This window comes from Globicephala melas, chromosome 13, assembly GCF_963455315.2.
Source record: "Globicephala melas chromosome 13, mGloMel1.2, whole genome shotgun sequence".
NCBI classification, from domain to species: Eukaryota; Metazoa; Chordata; class Mammalia; order Artiodactyla; family Delphinidae; genus Globicephala; species Globicephala melas.
Window position 1 is genome coordinate 6,069,882 of NC_083326.1, and position 22,018 is coordinate 6,091,899.

At 40.9% G+C, this 22,018-nt stretch overlaps 2 protein-coding genes and 4 non-coding genes across 9 annotated transcripts; all 6 read right to left on the reverse strand.

Annotated features, from left to right (window-relative positions):
• Nucleotides 1–4,208: 4,208 nt before the first annotated feature.
• Nucleotides 4,209–8,534, reverse strand: C13H18orf32 (chromosome 13 C18orf32 homolog). 4 transcript variants are annotated; one of them, XM_030867902.2, is made up of 3 exons: nucleotides 8,376–8,534; nucleotides 5,518–5,705; nucleotides 4,209–4,917 (listed from the first exon to the last, which is right to left on the reverse strand). In XM_030867902.2, exons 2-3 carry the CDS (start codon nucleotides 5,680–5,682, stop codon nucleotides 4,852–4,854), a joined length of 231 nt encoding a protein of 76 aa, XP_030723762.1. In that variant the 5' UTR covers nucleotides 5,683–5,705; nucleotides 8,376–8,534; the 3' UTR covers nucleotides 4,209–4,851. The 4 variants fall into 4 exon arrangements, with proteins under 4 accessions (XP_030723762.1, XP_030723763.1, XP_060166492.1 ...); XM_030867903.2 differs by having other exon boundaries at nucleotides 5,518–5,708; nucleotides 8,376–8,528; XM_060310509.2 differs by having other exon boundaries at nucleotides 8,315–8,448.
• A 1,016-nt stretch (nucleotides 8,535–9,550) lies between these two features.
• RPL17 (ribosomal protein L17) lies at nucleotides 9,551–13,402 on the reverse strand. Its single transcript, XM_070046987.1, has 6 exons — nucleotides 12,550–13,402; nucleotides 12,419–12,459; nucleotides 11,751–11,885; nucleotides 11,395–11,493; nucleotides 10,277–10,468; nucleotides 9,551–9,632 (listed from the first exon to the last, which is right to left on the reverse strand). The coding sequence occupies exons 1-6, from the start codon at nucleotides 12,587–12,589 to the stop codon at nucleotides 9,585–9,587; spliced, it is 555 nt and encodes a 184-aa protein (XP_069903088.1). The 5' UTR covers nucleotides 12,590–13,402; the 3' UTR covers nucleotides 9,551–9,584.
• LOC115859394 (small nucleolar RNA SNORD58) lies at nucleotides 10,164–10,227 on the reverse strand. The gene has a single exon (XR_004042047.1). It is a non-coding gene; the product is annotated as a small nucleolar RNA SNORD58 (small nucleolar RNA).
• LOC115859393 (small nucleolar RNA SNORD58) lies at nucleotides 11,585–11,649 on the reverse strand. Its single transcript, XR_004042046.1, has one exon. It is a non-coding gene; the product is annotated as a small nucleolar RNA SNORD58 (small nucleolar RNA).
• Nucleotides 12,274–12,338, reverse strand: LOC115859396 (small nucleolar RNA SNORD58). Its single transcript, XR_004042049.1, has one exon. It is a non-coding gene; the product is annotated as a small nucleolar RNA SNORD58 (small nucleolar RNA).
• LOC115859395 (small nucleolar RNA SNORD58) lies at nucleotides 12,680–12,745 on the reverse strand. The gene has a single exon (XR_004042048.2). It is a non-coding gene; the product is annotated as a small nucleolar RNA SNORD58 (small nucleolar RNA).
• Nucleotides 13,403–22,018: the final 8,616 nt, after the last annotated feature.

Below are 22,018 nucleotides of genomic sequence, written 5' to 3' on the forward strand. Positions count from 1 at the left end.
GCTGATTTCTCAGCAGAAACTCTACAAGCCAGAAGGGAGTGGCATGCTATACTTAAAGTGATGAAGGAGAAGAACCTACAACCAAGATGACTCTACCCGGCAAGGATCTCATTCAGATTCGATGGAGAAATCAAAAGCTTTACAGACAAGCAAAAGCTAAGAGAATTCAGCACCACCAAACCAGCTCTACAACAAATGCTAAAGGAACTTCTCTAAGTGGGAAACACAAGAGAAGAAAAGGACCTACAAAAACAAACCCAAAACAATTAAGAAAATGGTCATAGGAACATACCTATACATAATTACCTTAAATGTGAATGGATTAAATGCTCCAACCAAAACACACAGGCTTGCTGAATGGATACAAAAACAAGACCCATCTATATGCTGTCTACAAGAGACCCACTTCAGACCTAGGGACACATTCAGACTGGAAGTGAGGGGATAGAAAAAGATATTCCATGCAAATGGAAATCAAAAGAAAGCTGGAGTAGCAATACTCATATCAAACAGACTTTAAAATAAAGAATGTTACAAGAGACAAGGAAGGACACTACATAATGATCAAGGGATCAATCCAAGAAGAAGATATAACAATTATAAATATATATGCACCCAACATAGGAGCACCTCAATACATAAGGCAACTGCTAACAGCTATAAAAGAGGAAATGGACAGTAACACAATAGTGGGGGACTTTAACACCTCACTTACACCAATGGACAGATCATCCAAAATGAAAATAAATAAGGAAACAGAAGCTTTAAATGACACAAGAGACCCGATAAAGTGATATTTATAGGACATTCCATCCAAAAACAGCAGATTACACTTTCTTCTCAAGTGCGCATGGAACATTCTCCAGGACAGATCACATCTTGGGTCACAAATCAAGCCTCAGTAAATTTAAGAAAATTGAAATCATATCAAGCATCTTTTCTGACCACAACGCTATGAGACTAGAAGTGAATTACAGGGAGAAAAATATAAAAAACACAAACACATGGAGGCTGGACAATACGTTACTAAATAACCAAGAGATCACTGAAGAAATCAAAGAGAAAATCAAAAAATACCTAGAGACAAATGACAATGAAAACATGATGATCCAAAACCTATGCAATGCAGCAAAAGCAGTTCTAAGAGGGCAGTTTATAGCTAACAAGCCTACCTCAAGAAACAAGAAACATCTCAAATAAACAATCTAACCTTACACCTAAAGGAACTAGAGAAAGAAGAACAAACAAAACCCAAAGTTAGCAGAAGGAAAGAAGTCATAAAGATCAGAGCAAAAATAAATGAAATAGAAAGAAAGAAAACAATAGCAAAGATCAATAAAACTAAAAGCTGGTTCTTTGAGAAGATAAACAAAATTGATAAACCATTAGCCAGACTCATCAAGAAAAAGAGGGAGAGGACTCAAATCAATAAAACTAGAAATGAAAAAGGAGAAGTTACAACAGACACCGCAGAAATACAAAGCATCCTAAAAGACTACTATAAGCAACTCTATGCCAATAAAATGGATAACCTGGAAGAAATGGACAAATTCTTAGAAAGGTATAAACTTCCAAGACTGAACCAGGAAGAAATAGAAAATATGAACAGACCAATCACAAGCAATGAAATTGAAACTGTGATTAAAAATCTCCCAACAAACAAAAGTCCAGGACCACATGGCTTCACAGGTGAATTCTTTCAAACATTTAGAGAAGAGCTAACAGCCATCCTTTTCAAACTCTTCCAAAAAATTGCAGAGGAAGGAACACTCCCAAACTCATTCTATTAGGCCACCATCACCCTGATACCAAAACCAGACAAAGATACTACAAAAAAAGAAAATTAAAGACCAATGTCACTGATGAATATAGATGCAAAATTCCTCAACAAAATACTAGCAAACAGAATCCAACAACACATTAAAAGGATCATACACCATGATCAAGTGGGATTTATCCCAGGGATGCAAGGATTCTTCAATATACACAATCAATGTGATACACCATATTAACAAATTGAAGAATAAAAACCATATGATTATCTCAAGAGATGCAGAAGAAGCTTTTGACAAAAAAAAAAAAAAAGAAAAATATGGAGAAAATTGTGAACTTCTCACGAAAAACAAATATATCCTTTATAAACGTATTCACACTAATGGGCTACTATTATCCTTTATTCCCATGTTCCTCTTCACTCTTTTGGTGTCAAAATGTCTTCTTTTATGAAATAATGGTGATGATAAGTCACAGCCTTTTAATATATTCCCGCTTGGCAAAATAAAAAGTTGGTAACGGTGTAGCAGCCCCCTCAACTTTTTTAAAAATATTTTTTTACTAGTATGTGAAAATACAAGATTGGGAACCAGTGCTCTAGTGGGAGACTGCTAGAAGCAGAAAAGGCCTTAGAAGACCGGTGATTCTCAGGAAGGTAGGTTTAAATGAACTGGAGTGATCTGGGGGATCACTTTTCAAATTTATCCATCTCAACTTTTTAAGAGTACTGAATTAGAAAAACTGGTATGCTACAGGAAAAATGAAGGAGTAAACCAACAGAGGAAGATATGGGATCCAGGGAACAAGAGATCCAACACAGGAGTGGTGAAGAAAAGTCCCAAGGACTGCTACTGTGCCTCGGGCCTGGGCAACAACTAGTCAATAGGGGAAGTGTACGGGGAGAAAAAGGTAATGAGCAACTGCAGGCAAGCGATGCTCTAAGTGAAGGGAAACTCAATCGCACTACACGCACAATCTATGCAGTGAGCAGTAGTCACCTGCTCATCCTATCAGTGTCCAGCAAGAAGCAGATGGTACGCTCAAGATAAAGCAGTGACCCAAAGCCAGTAGTAACAGATGCCATCAACCCTAGGCCCAAAAAGACATGGAAAGGGAGACATTAGTGGAAACTGAAAGGGGTCATGTGGAGTTGGTCACCATGAGGTACAGTGACTTCTGGCTGAGGAACACATCTGACCTGAAGAGACCTTGAAGGGAAGGAGCCAAGGAATAAATACCCTGACCTCACTCTTTCCTTCCCTCTCTCCCATCTCCTGCTGCAGATACCACTGGCCAAACCAACAGATCCCAGAGGTCATAGGAAGCCTGTTGATGTAGTCCATACAGCTTTCTTGAGCAGGAGAGTAGGGTGAGGGAGCAGAGATTTGGAGGGGCAAATGGAAAACATCTGGAGTATGCATAATGATATACACACTGATCAATGACTTAACCAAAATTTACAAAAACATATCTGGAGAATGTGTGGGAGAAGCAGAGGGCCTACAGTGTAAAACAGCTGTATCTCAACCATGGCAGGAAGTCAATAATGTTTAAAGTTGATAGCTCCAAAAACTGCAGCATACATGTATCACTTAAAATATGAAGATAAATCCTAAACAAAAGCAACAGCTAAATGAGTAAAGCCCTTGGGGACTATGGGAGTAAGGACATTATAGACCTTATTTGATTTTTAAAAAATGATATATTTTAAGAAAGTTGCTAGAAGACTATACAAAAAGCTAATAGTGGTTACATCTGTGGAGCTAGAACAAAGTTATGAGAGTAGAGAAAGAACATTAACTTCTCATTCAACCTGCCCTTGCATTGTTCTACTATGAACATCTGCTATTTTCATAATATAGTTTTTAATACCTTAAAAAACAAACTAATCAACTGGATTTAGTTGGTAATGAGAATTTATCTTATCCCTCAGGTAGGCTGGGGCAGAAAAGATGAAACACATTTATATCAAAGGAAGTCCAAGGTGGATCAATGACTTGACCAGACACAGCTTAACAGAGCCTCAGTTAGGACCCAGGACTTCCCTGGGGACCCAAGGCGGGAAGTCCTTTCTAACTTCTCCTTGCTTCAGTGAAAATAAATATTCTATGAAGATATGTCTCATCGTCTTTGAATATTTATAGATCCTTACACTAAAATGAAGAGGCCTGGGGATGAAAGATCATGTGGAGAGGCCCAGACCAGCAAATAACTGTGCAGTCACGTCACTGTTGCTGAAAACCACGAATTTTGGTGTCTTATTATGGAACAAAATAACTGATACAATCTAAACTTTAAAAAAAAAGAAGAAAAAAAATATTGCTGCCCCCATAACTATCCGGATGCCATCACATTATTACAATCCTGACTTCTGATGTGGTTAAAAAATCTTACTTTTAAGTATTTATATTTTAAAAGAAAAAAGAACAACAAGCTAAACTGAATATTTAATATATTTGTAGGAACAGAAGGAATGCGACAAGAATTAGAATTTTATAATATACATTAGCCATTTACGTAAAAGATGTTCCATTTTTCAGAGAGGTTACCCCATTTCCCTGTCTTTCCTATCTTCCTCAGAGCAATAAACAGTAATTACTACTCTCATAGATAAGCTGCTCCATTGAGTGAGACAGTAATTACATCTTTATGTTTCAAGTCATTATCACCTCCAAAAACTACCTTTCAATTCACTGCACAGTCTCACTGCACTCTTTCACAGTAAAATTATACTCCTCAAATTTGAAGAGCCTGAATAAAAGCTAGAGGCCCAAGGATTTTTAGGGACTGATTTAGTAACAGTGTCTACTGGCACGAACCTTTTCTTTATTCATATTTTTAAAAATGCAATAAAAGAAATGAAAGCTACTTTAATGAAAAAGGAATGAGGTCATTAAATATAACCAGCTACATTTGAAATACAAATACCAGGTATCTCCTGATTAGTGTCAGGTAAATATCTAAACTATCTAACCCAAATTCTGGTTTCAGGGAAAAAGATCAGAGACAAGTACAAAGAAGGTGCTTCATACTATCAGATCCATTTTTAAAACAATGAGATCCTTTGGGACCATCACATTAGTCTTTCTTTTTATCCGAGATTTCTGTTGGTCCTCTTGTTGGTGATCCATTTATATCTGCACCCTAAAATGAAAAACCACTTTAGATATTATTACAACAAACAGACATACATTTTAAGACATATTCTCTTTAAAAACAGACAATAACTTCAGAATGAAAAAACTACTTCTAGAAATGTGCAGGATGGCTAAATTTGTGCAATTGAACACGAAGTTGTATTTAACAATCACCAACACTAAAGACAACAGAGTTGTCTAAATACTCATTTAAAAAAATAACTCTATTTTGTTAAAAAAAAAACCCTCTATGATCCTACCAATTAAATCTCTTATCAAAGTTATCAGTCAGTGAAACTTGGCTTATTTTAGAATCATCTCTTGTTATTTATTAACTATTTACCATTACTCTTACCACTCAGGAAATACTGGTTATTATCCTGGCCATAAAGCAAGAAGCAAATGTATCAATCAGAGGACTAGTTTAGAACCTTAGTTTAAAGCCAACGTTAATTACAAATAAAAATCCAAAACCCCTATTTTAAAAAAGAAGGGAATTTAGACACATTAATGAAGCTTCTGGTTGGAAGAACTTGCCTTTCCAAAAGCCAAGTATTTCATCCTGCATCCCCACGCCCCCTTATTCAAGGCATTTTAATGTTCTTACCTTACAGTCTATTTTGCCTTTGTTTTTATCACTGGATTCTTGTATAGCTTTCCTAGGCCACACACGACTAACAAAGGGGGAAATCAGAGGGTATATATATGGTTCCAGGAACTTTTTGTAGACCCAGAGCAGAACTGGAATGACAATGCAGGGAATGCACACCATTGTCCCAGGCTTGAGATCCTGAACTGCTGATAAACAAGGAAGAACAAATTAGATCATCATAGAGTAATGACTGAAGGAATTTACCTAGATTAAGATATATGAAAAGACTATTTCTACACTGAAGGAAAAACTTAAATCACACTACAGGTATTAGCTTAAAGCAAGTCTATTAAATAAAAATGCTGCTATCTACAAGGTAAAAGAATAACAGGTGGCAGACCTGAAAATAATAGTGAGGTACCTGCCTCCAAACCTCTCCAATCACTGCTCCACAACCACAGATTTGATGATAAAGGAATGACACCATCATTCGCGGGGTGCTAGGCAGTTAAGCCCTTTACATGTATCAACTCATTTAATCTTCAAAACACCCAGTGAGGTTGGGTACCCTGGCATTTCCATTTACGGATAAAGAAAAGGAGGCACAAAAACATTAAGGAATTTGGTAATTTTGACATACGCCAGTTTAGTGTGAATTAACTCCCAGGGCCTAATCATCTCCAGGGACTGAACAATGCTAAGGGCAAATCTTGTAATATGGAACTCACTAAGATATCACTTTGGAAGACCTCTAGGCTGCATACTGGCTGGCCTTTCCCAGCCAACAACTCTCCCTTGACAGATGTGCTTTTTCTTTTTAATGGCAATAAAGGGGTATTGAGTAATAAAAGTTTTATTTAGTATTATTGGTATAAGTCAATTGTCCATTTCCAAAAATTAACACCTAAATTTCCTTGATAATTAGAAGTCAACTTGGAATTTCTCAAGATCAGCAATTTCTTGAAAAAGAGCCAATACTACTTCCATAACACACAATTAAACCGAAGACCTCTTAAATTTACAAGAATTTTTAATCCCTTAGCAAAGGCTTTAAAAACTAAGAAACTTCAGGGCTTCCCTGGTGGCGCAGTGGTTGGGAGTCTGCCTGCCAATGCAGGGGACACGGGTTCGTGCCCCAGTCCGGGAAGATCCCACATGCCGCGGAGCGGCTAGGCCTGTGAGCCATGGCCGCTGAGCCTGCGCGTCCGGAGCCTGTGCTCTGCAATGGGAGAGGCCACAACAGTGAGAGGCCCGCGTACCGCAAAAAAAAAAAAAAAAAAAAAAACTAAGAAACTTCAGAACAGTGCATAAGGCTAATAATTCAGCATGTTAAACTTATTTTCAAAATATTGTAAGCTAAGTAGTATTTAGTGGTAAATGAGTAAGTACTGCTACGCTCAGGCAATTTAAAATGATTCACAAGTGAAGAGTGGTATACATAATCCAATCTCAATGTGGCTTTGAAATGAATTACAAGAGCTGTAAACAAATAAAAAAGTAAATGTGTATCAGGGAATGACCAACTCTTTTATAAGGGATTCATAACTGGAGTCTTTAAAACAGTCCCCTAGACAAATTAAAATAATTTTAGAATTTGCCAAAATATTTTGTTCCAAAATTTTAAAGAATCAATCAAAAGAAGCCAAACGAGCAAGAGTCTTTTTCAGCATTTTTCAAGAAATCATAATTTTTGGCTACTAGACATTTAGAATCTGATCTGACAAGACTTCTTACTGGTTTAGGTACCATAGCATGATAATCAAACAGGATGGCTGGCAGCTGCCTGGATTTGAGCCCTGCTTTCACCATTTTCTAGATAGCGTTCCTGGGCAAATTATTTAACCAGACGGTGCCTTAATTCTCCCATGCGTAAAAAGAGGACAATAATAGTACCGATCTCACAGGGATGTAGTGTGGATGAGATACATTAATAGGAATACAAAGCTCAGAACAGTGTCTGCATATATTAAGTACTACGTAAATGTTGCTACCATAAGAAAAAAAACAAAACAAATCCCAAACACATCCAAAAGTTGTAACCTGTCCAAAGTCCACACTGCAGGTAACAAGTAACTAGAACTGGCTAAAACCAGAATTCCTAATTCTGGTTTCCTAGCTCAGTGCTCTTGCATTTTCTCTCCCCCAAACACGATCATCATGTTATTCCCCTTTCTACCAAACTTTCAAACGCAACTAAAACCCTTCAAAACAACTGGCAATGCTACCGAGCACTAAGCTAATACGATGACAGGCAATCCCTCCATCATAAAGATTCAGGTTTTTACCTACCTGAAATTGTGCTTTAAATGAATTCTCAAGAACAATTAGTACTAATTACTTTTGTTATAATTATGGCTTAGAAAGGTCTAGAAGGTGACTATGATAAATTGATAAAATCATGATTTTATTTACTCTCTCCAAGCCAATTCTCGAATATACAACACAGCGAGAAAGATGGATTGAAACGTGGAGGAGAGGAATTTCTTGCATTCGACTTAGTCCAATACAATGGAACAGAAAAAGGCGGAGGCTCTATGAGAACAAGAGCAGCTGTGGCGGGGGTACGCCACTTCCTCTAAGTGACCAGTCGGCGGATCACTTCACTGGAGACAAAAGAGACCGGGAGAGGCTAAGTCAAAGGCAAGGACTGAAAGACAGGGGAGAGTACGAGCAAATGGTGGCGACGACGATAAAAAAGTGATACCGACAAGGCAGGCCAGAGAGCGGATCCTGAAGCAAAGAGAGGCGGACGGAGGCAGGAAGGGGTGGAGACCGACGCAGGGGGAGGCACAGGGCAGGGGCGCTGGTGTACCTTGAGGGCAGGAGAACCCCGAAGCCCCGGCCGCTGCCCGGACCCACCCAGCCCCGCTCACCCGCGGCCACCAAGCCCCAGTGACGGTGTCCAGGCTTCCGGAGGGAGGCTCGCGGGTTGACGTGCCGCAGCCAACCCTAAGGGCACCGCAAGAGGGACCGACAAAGGAGCGCCTGCGTCAGCCTGATGACGCACCCGACGTAACGGTGACGCCCTGCGGGGACGGCGGCGGCTTCCGGCGCAGCCCCGGCAATCAGCTTAGAGCTTGCGGGCGAGGCGGAAGCGCTGTTGCTCCCCAGTTGCCCGGTCACTGGAACAAGATCTACGACGCGGATCCAGGAAAGGATAAGCGCCTGTACCGGTGACTCACCACCAACAGGGAAGCTTGCGGTGATGGCTAGGATGTTTTCGAACGCAGTTGAGGCTAAGCTACTCACCCTGCTACAAGGGTCTTAAATTCAAGAGCAGGGGAAATTAACATCGTCACATTTGAGCGGGTATTTTTACAAGAAATGGACATACAACTTTCCTCCCACTAGGACAGCTATAATCGGCGAAATCTAAGCGATGAAGAAATTCGAACCACTGCTGGTCGCACTGTAAACGGAACTGCTTTAGGAGTCCTGCAGTTCCTCCAGTGTTCATTAAAATTACCTTATGACCCTGGAATTCCACTCTTGGTATACATGCAAGTGAAAGGAAAATATGCCCACACAGGAACTTTTATAGTTCACAGCAACACTAACAGTAGCTAAAAGAAAAAAAGCCCCAAATGATATGATGAACCACAGGTACATGCTACAACCCTGAAAAAATCATGCCAAGTCAAGCAAGTCAAAGCCAGTGAGGAAGGTCACACTGTGATTTCATTTATATGAATTGTCCAGAATAGGCAAATCTACCGTCAGAAATAGGCAAGTAGTCACCCAGCACTGGATTGGGGGGAGGTGACAGCCAACCACTACCAAGGTTCCTCTTTGGGATCATGAAAAACTCTAAAATTCACTGTGCTGACGGATGCATAAATGAATATACTAAATGCTACTGAAGACTGTACAGTGTGTTAAACCTCAATAAAGTGGGTGGAAAAGAGATTCAGAAATTTCCCCACGTTCTAATTCCATTTTACGCAAAGCACCAAAAGATGCAAAACAGCATGTTTTATGAAAACTCATTTGATCCATTTTGTGATGACACTTGAAACAGATTTACTAATTAAGACAACCAACACTCTGCTTTTACTTTCATTTGCATTTATTTTTTGCAGCATTTATTCCCGGGCCATAAGTTTTTGTTTCTTCAATTTCTTCTGGGATATCTGGGGAAAAGAAAAATGCACTATTAAGATTCCAGAAGATTGTATCTCAATGAAAGAGTAATTGGAAATTTCAACATAAAGGGAAAAACATGAAGAGTCCTTTGGCATAGAGAAGTGGTATGGGGAGAAGGGCAGCCAGGAGGACATCACAGTAGTAAGCAGGAGATAACCAAGACGGCAGCCAGGGTGCCCAGCTGGTTAGAACTAAGTGGCAGCAAGGATGGAGGATAATATTTAATGATAAAATCAATAGAAGACAAATCCATTAGGTGGATCACACCATTAGGTGTGAAGAATCACTCCCAGGTTTCAGGCTTAAACATACTGAAAACAAGCTTATTGGGGGGCAGGGAGGAGAGCCCAGTTTTGGACATGTTGCATTTGAACTGGCTATGGACATCTAGGTGGGGACATAAGCAGATAATCACATGGTTTTAACATACTGAACAATACAAAGTTACTATTCACTGTTAATCAAGAAACTAATGAGACCCATGAAAGCCAAAATAAAATGGTTAGAAGAGGTTGCTGGTTGCTCAGAATAGTCTCCTTTCATGGTTATTCCAAAGGTGTCCTAAGTTAGTCATCACAGCAACCACAAATCTAACACACCAAATAAACAGAGCAGAGACTAAGTAATTGACCTTTTTCTTCTGGGCAACCTCCTCTTCTGGTTTAGGAACAATCTGTTCTTTTTCAGTAAGGATCATCTCAATGTGGCACGGAGAGCTCATGTATGGGTTGATCCGACCATGAGCTCTATAAGTCCTGCGCCGCATCTTGGGGGCTTTGTTCACCTGGATGTGCTCAATGACCAGAGAATCTACATCTAAGCCCTGGAACAAAATCAGGTAACATCTTTATCTTAATACCACAAACTGCATCATTCAAGTCCCTGCCTGAAAAAAAGTAATTTGAAAGGCAATCCTTAGGACTTTAAATAGCATATTTGTTCAAGCAGGTTTTTTTAACCTTTATTCTAAGTGTCCTTCCTTAAATCTAACTACCAAAACTCCGTGCTAAATGCACCAAGTTTGTAAGTGGCATTCATAAAGGAGTGGAGTTACAGGATCTGGTAGCATCTATGTCTATTTCTAAGCCTTGATGATAAACAGGATTTTGACAGCAAGGCTTAGCAGCTAGAAGGGCTACAGCTGAACAGACCCACATTAATTCCAGTTCTGACCCAATTTTCAAAATGCAAAAGGGTAATGGATAATTCCTCAAATGGATAAACCTGTTTTGTTGACACAGGTTTTGTTCAGTTAAACATAGTTCTTTTAACTTCTAACTGAAATTTAATGCCTCTCAACTATGAATGTAGGCAACAAACCACATTAATCATTACTACGGCAATCACAGTTCCTTTGGAATAGTACATATTTTATTATATTTTAAAATATCCTGTGAAGGGATTCACAAACCATAGTGTAAAAAAGGTCCATGGCACAAGAAAGTTTACAAACCCTTGGTAAAATACTCAAGGGAAAAAAAGCGTTTCTTTTGCATGTACTGGGATTATAGGGGGGGAAATTCTATAGACTTAAGCTTGAAGTAACTGCAGACCATGCTCCTGAAATGCTTTACAGACAAAAATTTTGGTCTGTTGGAAACTGGAGGTAGAGATTTAAGAGAATTCTTTTAATGGAGAATTTAGCTACTTGAGAAAGCAACACAATCAAGGAAATAAATCTGGACAACAGCAACTTCAACTGAATAACAATCCAAGTTACATGTATAAAGATATTTATGGTTTGGGTACCTTAAGTTCAGCATTACTCTCTGCATTTTTGAGCATGTGCAGTAAAAATTCAGCACTCTTTTTGGGCCACCGACCCTGCGTCCAGCCCCACTGTTTGGCCTAAAAAACAAACAAAACCAGAGAGCCCATTCGTCACTTCCCCCAATTTAAATCAATGTTACAAGATGAGTTTATTTTAACCAACACCAAGGTTGCTCAGAAAATGTTTTTTTTCATGGTTAATCCAAAGGTGTCCTAAGATTGTCATCACAGCAACCAGAAAGAGCCTGATTAAAGGCAGATCATGGCCATTCTTACTCCCTCCAATCACCTTCTCTAACAGTTTGTCTTTTTAAATGACAACTATGAATTCTCACCTGGGCACACCTACCAACTCCACCATTGTAGCGACGGAATGGCACACACTGCTTCTTTAAAGTGACATCCTTCAGATACTTAGTGGCTTTTCGGATATGCATACCCTTAATGGCCTGGGCTGTTTCACGAGTGTTCTAAGTATAAATAATATAAGCTGTGAGTTAACCATGTATTTTTTTAAAAATCACAAATTTTAAACATTAAATTCTAACATTTTCGACACGTCAACATTTATCAACAGCCAAAACCTTTCCATTTATTAGGACGTGAGCTGATACAATGAAGAATAAAAATCTGTGATTATGAGCCGAGGGAGGTTTGGTTTGAAGGTGGAAACAAGTGAACCCTAAGCATGTTTACTCACTTTAATACGTTCTCCATCATCTTATGAACTACAATTACGTGTCCCATATCTTGATATGCACACTAGGTTCTCAAGCAGTTCTCTGGTAGTTTTACCCAATTCCACAAATCCTAAATCAAAGTACTCATTATATACTGATGATCACGGACCAAAAGGTGGCTGCTCAAAATCGATTGATTTTCACGGTAAATCCAAAGGTGTCCTAAGAAATGCATCACCGCATCTACCTTTTTAGAAAGGCTAAAAAATACTCACTAGAACTCGTGAAACAACTCTTTTAGAGCATAACTATGATTCACATACCTTAAAGTGAACACGAAGATTTGAACCTCTCGACTTGCATGCTAAAAAATACCAAAAAGAAAAGTTTGGGTTAATTCTGGGCATCTTGTTGCCTCTTACTCCAAAATAAAAAATGTTTCGTGTTCACTTACATTTTGTGGGATTTTCTGGGTCAAGTGAATAGCGAACCATTTTTAGAGGTCACCTGGAAACGAGCAAGTATAATTCTGTCAACATTATTTACAGTAACTTACACGGTTTATGTACTAAACGCTGCCCGCAGCTGCTCAGAGAGTAGTTGTTTTCATGATTAATCCAAAGGTGTCCTAAGAAATGCCATCATCGCAGCCATCCTTCTATCCACTGTTTCTTCCCGTGTGGAACTACCAGTGACTACAGCAGTGCTGACACTAGACTAGTGACAAGGACATCATTCCTTTTACCCTCTGGAAGAAAACACAGCCTGTTTCAATCCAAGCCTGGATCCTTCAGACGAGTTAACTCGACCCACTACAACCCTCTACAGGCTCCCCCTACAGAAACCTCCTTTACTCACGCCAACTTCACACGTAATCCAGTCTTTTCCCACACTTTCAATTACCCGCTTTAAGCACCGCTGAACTCGAAACATTTAACGTTCGGCCACTGAATAAAAGCCTCGACCCTACTTGACTTTACCCCGCCCCCCAAATTTCTCTCGATGCGGCCACAAATGCGCTGCGTTAGCAGCCACCACTCAGCGCGAAAACACTGGGCCTCCGGAGTCGGGAACCACCACAGCCTGCCTGTACGCCCGGCCAACCCCCTTCCCAACCATCGCGCCCCGCTGAGGCCTAAGAGCACCGGGGCGCCAAGCGGGGTACTCCGACACGTCTCCCCGCACAGAACGCCGCTCCCAGAGAGAAATCAGTAGCCGCGAGAGTCCTCCTCCCGAGGGTGTCGAAATTGGCACCGCCAAGGCCAGGATGGCAGCGATAACCAGAGGATTCCGCACTCGGAAGACTCGCCAAAGAAACACCTACCTCAGGCCGCTGACCGGAAAAGGAAGAGCGGTGGTTCATGGGAGAATTCATGAGAACTCGACATCTCGCGAGACTCCCAGCCAAAGGAACGAGATTTGGAGAGGTGGGGGAGGGCGGAGGAGAAAGGGAGTGTGGAATATGTTTGACAAGATCTGGAAACGAATTACCCCTTTAGGGACCGTCTCAAAATTCTTCTTTTTTGCTTCCAGAAATAAAGTTATGGATTCTAAATATCAATCAATTAAAAACAGGTTTGTTCAGAAACAGACTCAGAGACTTAGAGAACGAACTTATGGTTACCAGGGAGAAAGGTGCGGGGTGGGGGGGAAGGATAGTTAGGGAGTTTGGGATTGACATGTACACACTGCTCTATTTAAAATGGATAACCACGACTTCCCTGGTGGCACAGTGGTTAAGACTCCACGCTCCCAATGCCGGGGGCCCGGGTTCGATCCCTGGTTGGGGAGCTGGATCCCACATGCTTGCCGCAACTAAGAAGTCCACATGCTGCAGTGAAGATCCCGCATGCCGCAACTAAGACCCAGCTCAACCAAAATAAAATAAATATTGAAGAAAAAAAAGGGATAACCAACAAGGACCTACTTACTGTATAGCACAGGGGGCTCTGCTCAATATTATGTAGCAACCTAAATGGGAAAATAACTTGAAAAAGAATAGATACATGTATATATATAACTGAATCACTTTGCTATACACCTGAAACTAACACAATATTGTTAATCAGCTATATTCCAATATAAAATAAAAAGTTTTAAAGAAAAGGTTTGTAGTTCTAGGACAAGACCACCTATTATTAGGTATAGACAAGACATTTATTCGTCAACATTTGTTAGGTTTGGTTATGTGATTATATGAAAATGATTTGTAAAGGGACAATTAGGAAGATGCAAAGGATGGGATGTAATTATGCTAATCAGAAAATTCTCAGTTTAAGACCATCACCCAATCAATTGTAAAGCAACCCTTGTGAAGGATGTAATATCAGAAGGGTCTTGTTCAAGAATGGGGTCTGGTTTCCCCACTGCAACTTGTAGATCTTCATATGGGAAAGGATAACTGTTCCTTGAAAACAAAAATGCCAAGGGACATTTTCTTCCTCGCCAAGGTCATCTGTCTGGTTATTCCTTTACAGTCACTGGTGGTGTGACTGCTGTTAGATTTAGGTCTTCCTTTTACGGCCTCTGTGATTTTCTCAGAAAACTTAAATGAACTCTTTAAATTGTATTTGATATACATATATTTTCTTCAATCTGTTTTTAATTCTTTATTTTAATTTTATTATATGTATTGTGCAGAAATTTTAATTATTAAAACAATAGTGTACTGCAGACAGGGGTAATCCTTAGCAATCAATTGATTTGTTCATTCATCCATTCAGTGAATATTCATCAAACACTTATGTGCCTGCCGCTGTGCTAGATGCTATGCTCTAAGAGGTCCTAGGAGAGTCTCGGCCATCAAGGAACCCACAGTCTTAGAATGAGGGTAAGGACAGAGAAATAGGGAACTAGGAGGTGAACAGCCAATTAGAATACAGTGTGAACTTGCTAAAGTAGGGTGAGCACTTAGAGTAGGAAAGCCTCCCCTGAGCAGATGACATGGCAGCTGCACCATGAATGACCAGGAGGAGCTAGCTGGCCATGGCAATACAGAAAGAGAAAAATAACTATTATTACCAGCAAGAAAATTCTGCTATGGGAACGGCAATTGTTTGGATTCTTTTTGGGTGTGGGTGGGGCGAGGTAAGATGGAGTGGCAAACCTGATCTGGAAGGAACCTATTTGTCTGCCAAGGAGTTTGAAGTTTACCTTAAGGTCAATGAGGGACTTTTCAAAGTGTTTAGACCCTTGGGGGAATGGGTGAGGTGACTTGATCAGATTCACTTTTGAAAAAATCACTCCACAGGGAGACATTTGGGATGCCTCAGGGGCAAGACCAGAGGCTGGCAAAAGATGGTGGTGGCTTGAACTGATCAGGTTCAGTTTAATATTTTTACAAAGAGAATAGAGAGTGGTGGATGAATTCAAGAGATTTTGGTAAAACTCACGTGATTTCCTGATTGTAAGCTGTAAAAGTTGGTACTTTTGTACCTTGCCTGGAATCAACTTCTTCCAAACTCCTGTGAATGTTCTCAATGGCAACTAGAATGGTGAATCCTTTACAGAAGGTTTTCAGTTGGCTTTGCCCAGATCATCAGAGGAATCACTATCTATGGCAGCTATAGCCTTACGAAATGTATTTCTCAAATGATGAGACTTCAAAGTCAAAATTACCCCTTGATCCACGGACTGCAGAATGGATGTTGTGTTAGCAGCCATGAAAACAACATCAATTTTCTTGTACATTTTCATCAGAGCTCTTGGGTGACCAGGTACATTGCCAATGAGCAGTAATATTTCAAAAGAAATCTTTTTTTCTGAGCAGTATGTCTCAACAGTGGGCTTAAAATACTCAGTAAACCATGTTGTAAACAGATGTGCTGTCATCCAGGCTTTGTTGTTCCATTTATAGAGCACAGGCTGAGTAGATTTAGCATAATTCCTAAGGGTCCTAGGATTTTCAGAATGGCAAATGAACATTGGCTTAACTTCATATCACTAGCTCCATTAGCCCCTAACAAGTGTCATTCTGTCCTTTGAAGCTTTGAAGCCAGGCATTGACTTCTCCTCTCTAGCTATGATATTCCAAGATGACATCTACTTCCAACAGAAGCCTGTTTCATCTACCCTGAAAGTCTGTTGTTTAGTATAGCCACATTCATTTGTTATCTTAGCTAGATCCTCTGGATAACTTTTCTTCTGCTTCCTCACCTCTCTCAGCCTTCACAGAATTGAAGAGAGTTAGAGCTTTGTTCTGGATTAAGTTTTGACTTAATGTGATATTGTGGCTGGTTTGATCTTCTGTCAACTATCCAGAGCACTGAAACTTTCTCCATACCAGCAATAAGGCTGTTTCACTTTCTTATTATTGTGTGCTTACTGAGTAGCACTTCTAATTTCCTACAAGAACCTGCGCCGCAACCCCCCTCCACCCCATAACTCGGCCAACTGCTTGAGGCAAGAAGCTTACCTTTTGACTTGTCTTGGTTTTCGGCATACTTTCCTCACAAAGCTTCATCATTTCTAGCTTTTGATTTAAAGTGAGGAATGTGTGACTCTTCCTTTCACTTGAATACTTAGAGGACTTTGCTATTTTTTTTAATTAAATTTTTTTTTTTTTTTTTTAATTTTTGGCTGTGCCTTGCAGCTTGTGGGATCTTAGTTCCCCAATGAGGAATTGAACCTGTGCCCTTGGCAGTGAAAGTGTGGCATCCTAACCACTGGACCATCAGGGAATTCCCTGGAGGCCTTTGTTGAGTTATTAGTTGGCCTCATCTCAATATTGTTGTGTCTCAGGGAATAGAGAGGTCCGAGAAGAGGGAGAGAGGTGGGAGAATGGCTGGGCAGTGGAGCCGTCAGAGCCCACACATTTATTGATTAATTTTGCTGTCTTATATGGGCGTAGCTCATGGCACCCCAAAATAATTACAATAGTAACATTGAAGAGCGCAGATCACCGTAACACATATAATAATCATGAAAAAGTTGGAATTATTGCCAGAATTACCAAAACGAGACACAAAGTGAGCAAATGCTATTGGAAAAATGGTGCTCAGGCCTGCTCCAGGCACGGTTGCCACAAACCTTCAATTTGTAAAAACCTTAAAATCTGGGAAGGGCAATAAAGTGAAGCACAATAAAACTGGTATGTCTGTATAACAAAGGAAAACTAGCTTTATGAATGACACCTCCCAGAGGTATTGTGTATTGGATTGAATGGAGGAACATGAATAGCTAAAGGAAGTATTTCATTCATAAGCAGGTGGGGCGGTGTTTCTGAGGAGCAGTAGGGTTTGGAGATGGGCCAGAAGAGGATCCTTCCTGCCAACCTCAGAGGACACCACAGTCTGGAGCAGAATAATGCCATTTGAGTAGTGGCAGGATACCTCTAATCCTCTCAGAGAACAGAAGGTTGGCAGGGGCCACTTCAGCGGGGCTGGTCAGGGTGCATGGGTCCTGACTTGGTACTTGGAATCTGTTTTAATTGTCACAGAAAACCACTGAAGGGCTTTCAGCAGGGAAGGGACGTGATAAGATTTATGCTTTAAATAAACGACTCTGAGAGCTCTGTGGAGAGTAGAGTGTGAAGGGCAATGGTGAGATCACAGAGAGGGAGGCAGAGGTTCTCGCAAGAGCTTATGACAGCTTAGACTAGGCTGGCCACAGTGGAGATGGTGAAGAGGAATCAGATTCAGGGGATCTTTTGGAAGCTGAGTCAATGGAATTTGCTAATGGATTGGATGTGGCAAGTGAGGGAAAGCTAGTCATCAAGGACGGCTCCCAGATTTTGGCCTGAGCTGCAGGAGGTACAAAATGCTGTGCCTGGCGGAGGAGCAAGGAATAATAAAGTATTCTATTTGGTCCGATTAAAAGCTTAAAGAAGTTTTAATTTATAAAATTTCAAAACACACAAAGGTAGAGGGAGAGCAATAGAGCAAGCCTGCAGGTACTCACATTAAACTTCAATGGCTGGGCTTCCCTGGTGGCACAGTGGTTGAGGGTCCGCCTGCCGATGCAGGGGACATGGGTTCGTGCCCCGGTCCAGGAGGATCCCACATGCCGCGGAGCAGCTGGGCCCGTGAGCCGTGGCCCCTGAGCCTGTGTGTCCGGAGCCTGTGCTCCGCAATGGGAGAGGCCACAACAGTGAGAGGCCCGTGTACTGCAAAAAAAAAAAAAAAACTTCAATGGTAATCAATATTTTGTCTTTCTTGTTTTATGTATTTCTTCCTCCCTACCCAACTTTCACCACTTCCTCTCCCTTTTCTTACAGTATTTAAATCCCAAATATATTCTTTCATTTGTATGTACATCAGTATGTATCTCTAGTGGTTAAGAATCTCCTTCCCCTCCCCTGCCCCTTCTCTCCCCCTTCCCTCCCCCTTCCCCCTTCCTCTCTCCTCTTCCCCTTCTCCTCCTTCTCCTTCTTCTTCATCTTCTTCCTCTTCTTATAACCATTATACCATTATCATACCTAAAACAACAACAATAATTTCTTAATACACCTCATACCCTACTTTGTGATCAACTTCCTCTGTCTCAGAAAGGCTTTTACAGTTCGTTCAAATCAGGATCCAGACAAGATCCAAATATGATGGTTGTGAGATATATCTCCCAAATCACTTTTAATCTATAACTATTTCTCTTTTTCATATTCTCTTTGTAATCTCCCCACTCTCCACCCCATTCCACTTACTTGTTGCAAAGACTAGATCACTTGCCTTATAGAATTTCCCACACTTTAGATTTTGGCTAATTACATCCTCATGGTATCATTGAACATTTTCCTCTGTCTTTCAATTTTCCTGGAATTATACCTTGAAGCTTGATCAGATTCCGTTCCATTTGGGGGGCAAGAAAACTTCATAAGTGGTACTATGTATTTATCATTACATCACATCAGGATAGACAAAATGTCATGATTGTCTCATTTTTACCCGTATTAAGATGGGTAAGTGAGTTCAGGAGATGTCAGTCTGATCCCTTCATTAGAAAATCCCACATCAGCATTTTAAATTAATTAATTAATTAATTTTTGGCTGCCTTGGGTCTTCGTTGCTGCACGCAGGCTTTCTCTAGTTGTAGCGAGCAGGCGCTACTCTTCCTTGCGGTGTGCGGACTTCTTATTGTGGTGGTTTCGGTGGTTTCTCTTGTGGAGCACCAGCTCTAGGCGCGCGGGCTTCAGTAGTTGTGGCTTGCAGGCTCTAGAGCTCTAGAGCGCAGGCTCAGCAGGTGTGGTGCGTGGGCTCAATTGCTCCGCGGCATGTGGGATCTTCCTGGACCAGGGCTCGAACCTGTGTCCCCTGCATTGGCAGGCGGATTCTTAACCACTGTGCCGCCAGGGAAGTCCCTGGGAAGTCCCCCACATCAGCTCTTTACCTAATGGCTTTAGCAGCTCTTGAAATTCATTGCCTAGATGCATTATTTAATCAGATGTTAAAAAGTGGTGATTTTTCCCCCTAATTAGCTTTTTTTTTTCGGCTGTGCCTCGCAGCTTGAGAGATCTTAGTAGTTCCCTGACAGGGAATGAACCCTGATCTGGGCAGTGAAAGTGTGGAGTCCTAACCACTGGACTGCCAGGGAATCCCCATTAGCATTTTTTAATTGGACTTGTGTAAAAAAGAATTTTCCCTGTTTCCACTATTTGAAATATATTTCACATAGGATAGGCAGGATAAAACTTAATTTTCTCCTTTATTTATTGACTTTTAGAAAACTGGGCTCGTTCCCAAAGCAACTACCAGAAACGGCTGATTTAGATTTTTACAAATCAGCTTTATTGAGGTATACTTTATATACAATAAAATTCCCCCAATTTTAAGCATACAATTTATTAAGTTTTGACAGATGTACGTGGTCATATAACTACCACCACAATCATGATCTAGAACACTTCCATCACCCCTCAAAATTCCCTTATGTCTCTGTTAAAAAAAAAGGTAGTAGGCCCAAAATGGAGTCACTCGTGCTAAGTGACTCCCAGGTCAGCACACCAAAGCTTAGTCTGTAACCTAATTGTAGTTTCAGATTCTTCCAGGAGTGGAATATAAAATTCCAGTCTGGAATTTCCTGATTAACACTAGTGAGGTAATCTACAAGATAGACCCCTGCCCTTCCCCCAATGGCAGGTGATCTTGCCTGAAATAAACCTTTCTTTTGTTTTTTACTTCCTTGTCCCACCCTCTCTGCCTTGAAAAACCTTCCACTTTGTACAGCTCCTCAGAGCACCTTTCTACTTGCTAGTTGGGATGCTGACAACTAATTAAATGATTTATTAAACGAATCACTTAATAAAGCCAATGAACTCTTCAAATTTACTCGGTTAGGCTTTGTTTTTAATTTAATTTTATTTTTTTTTGCAGTACGCGGGCCTCTCACCGTTGTGGCCTCTCCCTTTGCGGAGCACAGGCTCCGGACACGCAGGCCCAGCAGCCATGGCTCACGGGCCTAGCCGCTCTGCAGCATGTGGGATCTTCCTGGATCGGGGCACGAACCCGTGTTTCCTGCATCGGTAGGCGGACTCTCAACCACTGCGCCACCAGGGAAGCCCCTAGGCTTTGTTTTTTAACATTTCTTTGGAACCGATCTCCTTCTCCCACCCATGGAACCTAACGACTACTGCTCTACTTTCTGTCGCTGTAGTTTTGCCTTTTCCAGAATGCCATGTGAATCCTACAGTATGTAGTATTTTATGTCTGGCTTCTTTCATTTAGCACGATGCTTTTGAGATTCATTTAGATTATTGCATGTATCAGTAAGTCATTCCTTTATTGTTGAATAGAATTCCATTGTACAGCTATCTCACAATTTGTTTACCAGTTCAGCAGTAGATGGACATTTCTGTTGTTTCATGTTTTTGGCTCTGATGAATGAACCTGTTGCAAACTTTTGAGTACAGGTTTTTGTATGGACGTATGTTTTCACTTGTCTTGGATAGTTACCTAGGAGTGGAATTGCCTGGTTACATGTTAAATTTATCTTTTTTTTTTTTCAAACACACAGACTTTTTTTTTTGTTTTTTTTTGCGGTACGCGAGCCTCTCACTGCTGTGGCCTCTCCCGTTGCGGAGCACAGGCTCCGGACGCGCAGGCTCAACGGCCATGGCTCACGGGCCCAGCCGCTCCGTGGCATGTGGGATCTTCCCAGACCGGGGCACGAACCCGCGTCCCCTGCATCGGCAGGCGGACTCTCAACCACTGCGCCACCAGGGAAGCCCTATAAAGCAGGTTCTTATTAGTTATCCATTTTATACATATTAGTGTATACATGTCAATCCCAATCTCCCAATTCATCCCCTCCCCCCTGACACTTTCCCCCTTGGTGTCCATATGTTTGTTCTCTACATCTGTGTCTCTATTTCTGCCCTGCAAACTGGTTCAACTGTACCATTTTTCTAGGTTCCACATATATACGTTAATATATGATATTTGTTTTTCTCTTTCTGACTTACTTCACTCTGTATGACACTCTCTAGATCCATCCATGTCTCTACAAATGACCCAATTTCGTTCCTTTTTATGGCTAAGATTCCACGGTATATATGTACCACATCTTTATCCATTCGTCTGTCGATGGGCATTAGGTTGCTTCCATGTCCTGGCTATTGTAAATAGGCTGCAATGAACAATTAGGTGCATGAGTCTTTTTGAATTATGGTTTTCTTTGGGTATATGCCCAGTAGTGGGATTGCTGGGTCATATGGTAAATCTATTTTTAGTTTTTTAAGGAACCTCCATACTGTTCTCCATAGTGGTTGTATCCATTTACATTCCCACCAACAGTGCAAGAGGGTTCCCTTTTCTCCACACCCTCTCCAACATTTGTTGTTTGTAGATTTTCTGATGATGCCCATTCTGACTGGTGTGAGGTGATACCTCATTGCAGTTTTGATTTGCATTTCTCTAATAATTAGTGATGTTGAGCAACTTGTCATGTGCCTCTTGGCCATCTGTATGTCTTCTTTGGAGAAATGTATATTTAGG

What these genes read in the sequence shown, in the direction of transcription:
- C13H18orf32 (XM_030867902.2), bottom strand. Translation starts at nt 5,682, where the DNA reads ATGGTGTGCATTCCCTGCATTGTCATTCCAGTTCTGCTCTGGGTCTAC. An exon ending in AAGGCAAAATAGACTGTAAG is followed by an intron (nt 4,918 to 5,517) that starts GTAAGAACATTA and finishes TTTTCATTTTAG; the next exon opens with GGTGCAGATATAAATGGATC.
- RPL17 (XM_070046987.1), bottom strand. Translation starts at nt 12,589, where the DNA reads ATGGTTCGCTATTCACTTGACCCAGAAAATCCCACAAAAT. An exon ending in ATCTTCGTGTTCACTTTAAG is followed by an intron (nt 11,886 to 12,418) that starts GTATGTGAATCA and finishes ATTTATACTTAG; the next exon opens with AACACTCGTGAAACAGCCCA. An exon ending in GAGTTGGTAGGTGTGCCCAG is followed by an intron (nt 11,494 to 11,750) that starts GTGAGAATTCAT and finishes TTTGTTTTTTAG; the next exon opens with GCCAAACAGTGGGGCTGGAC.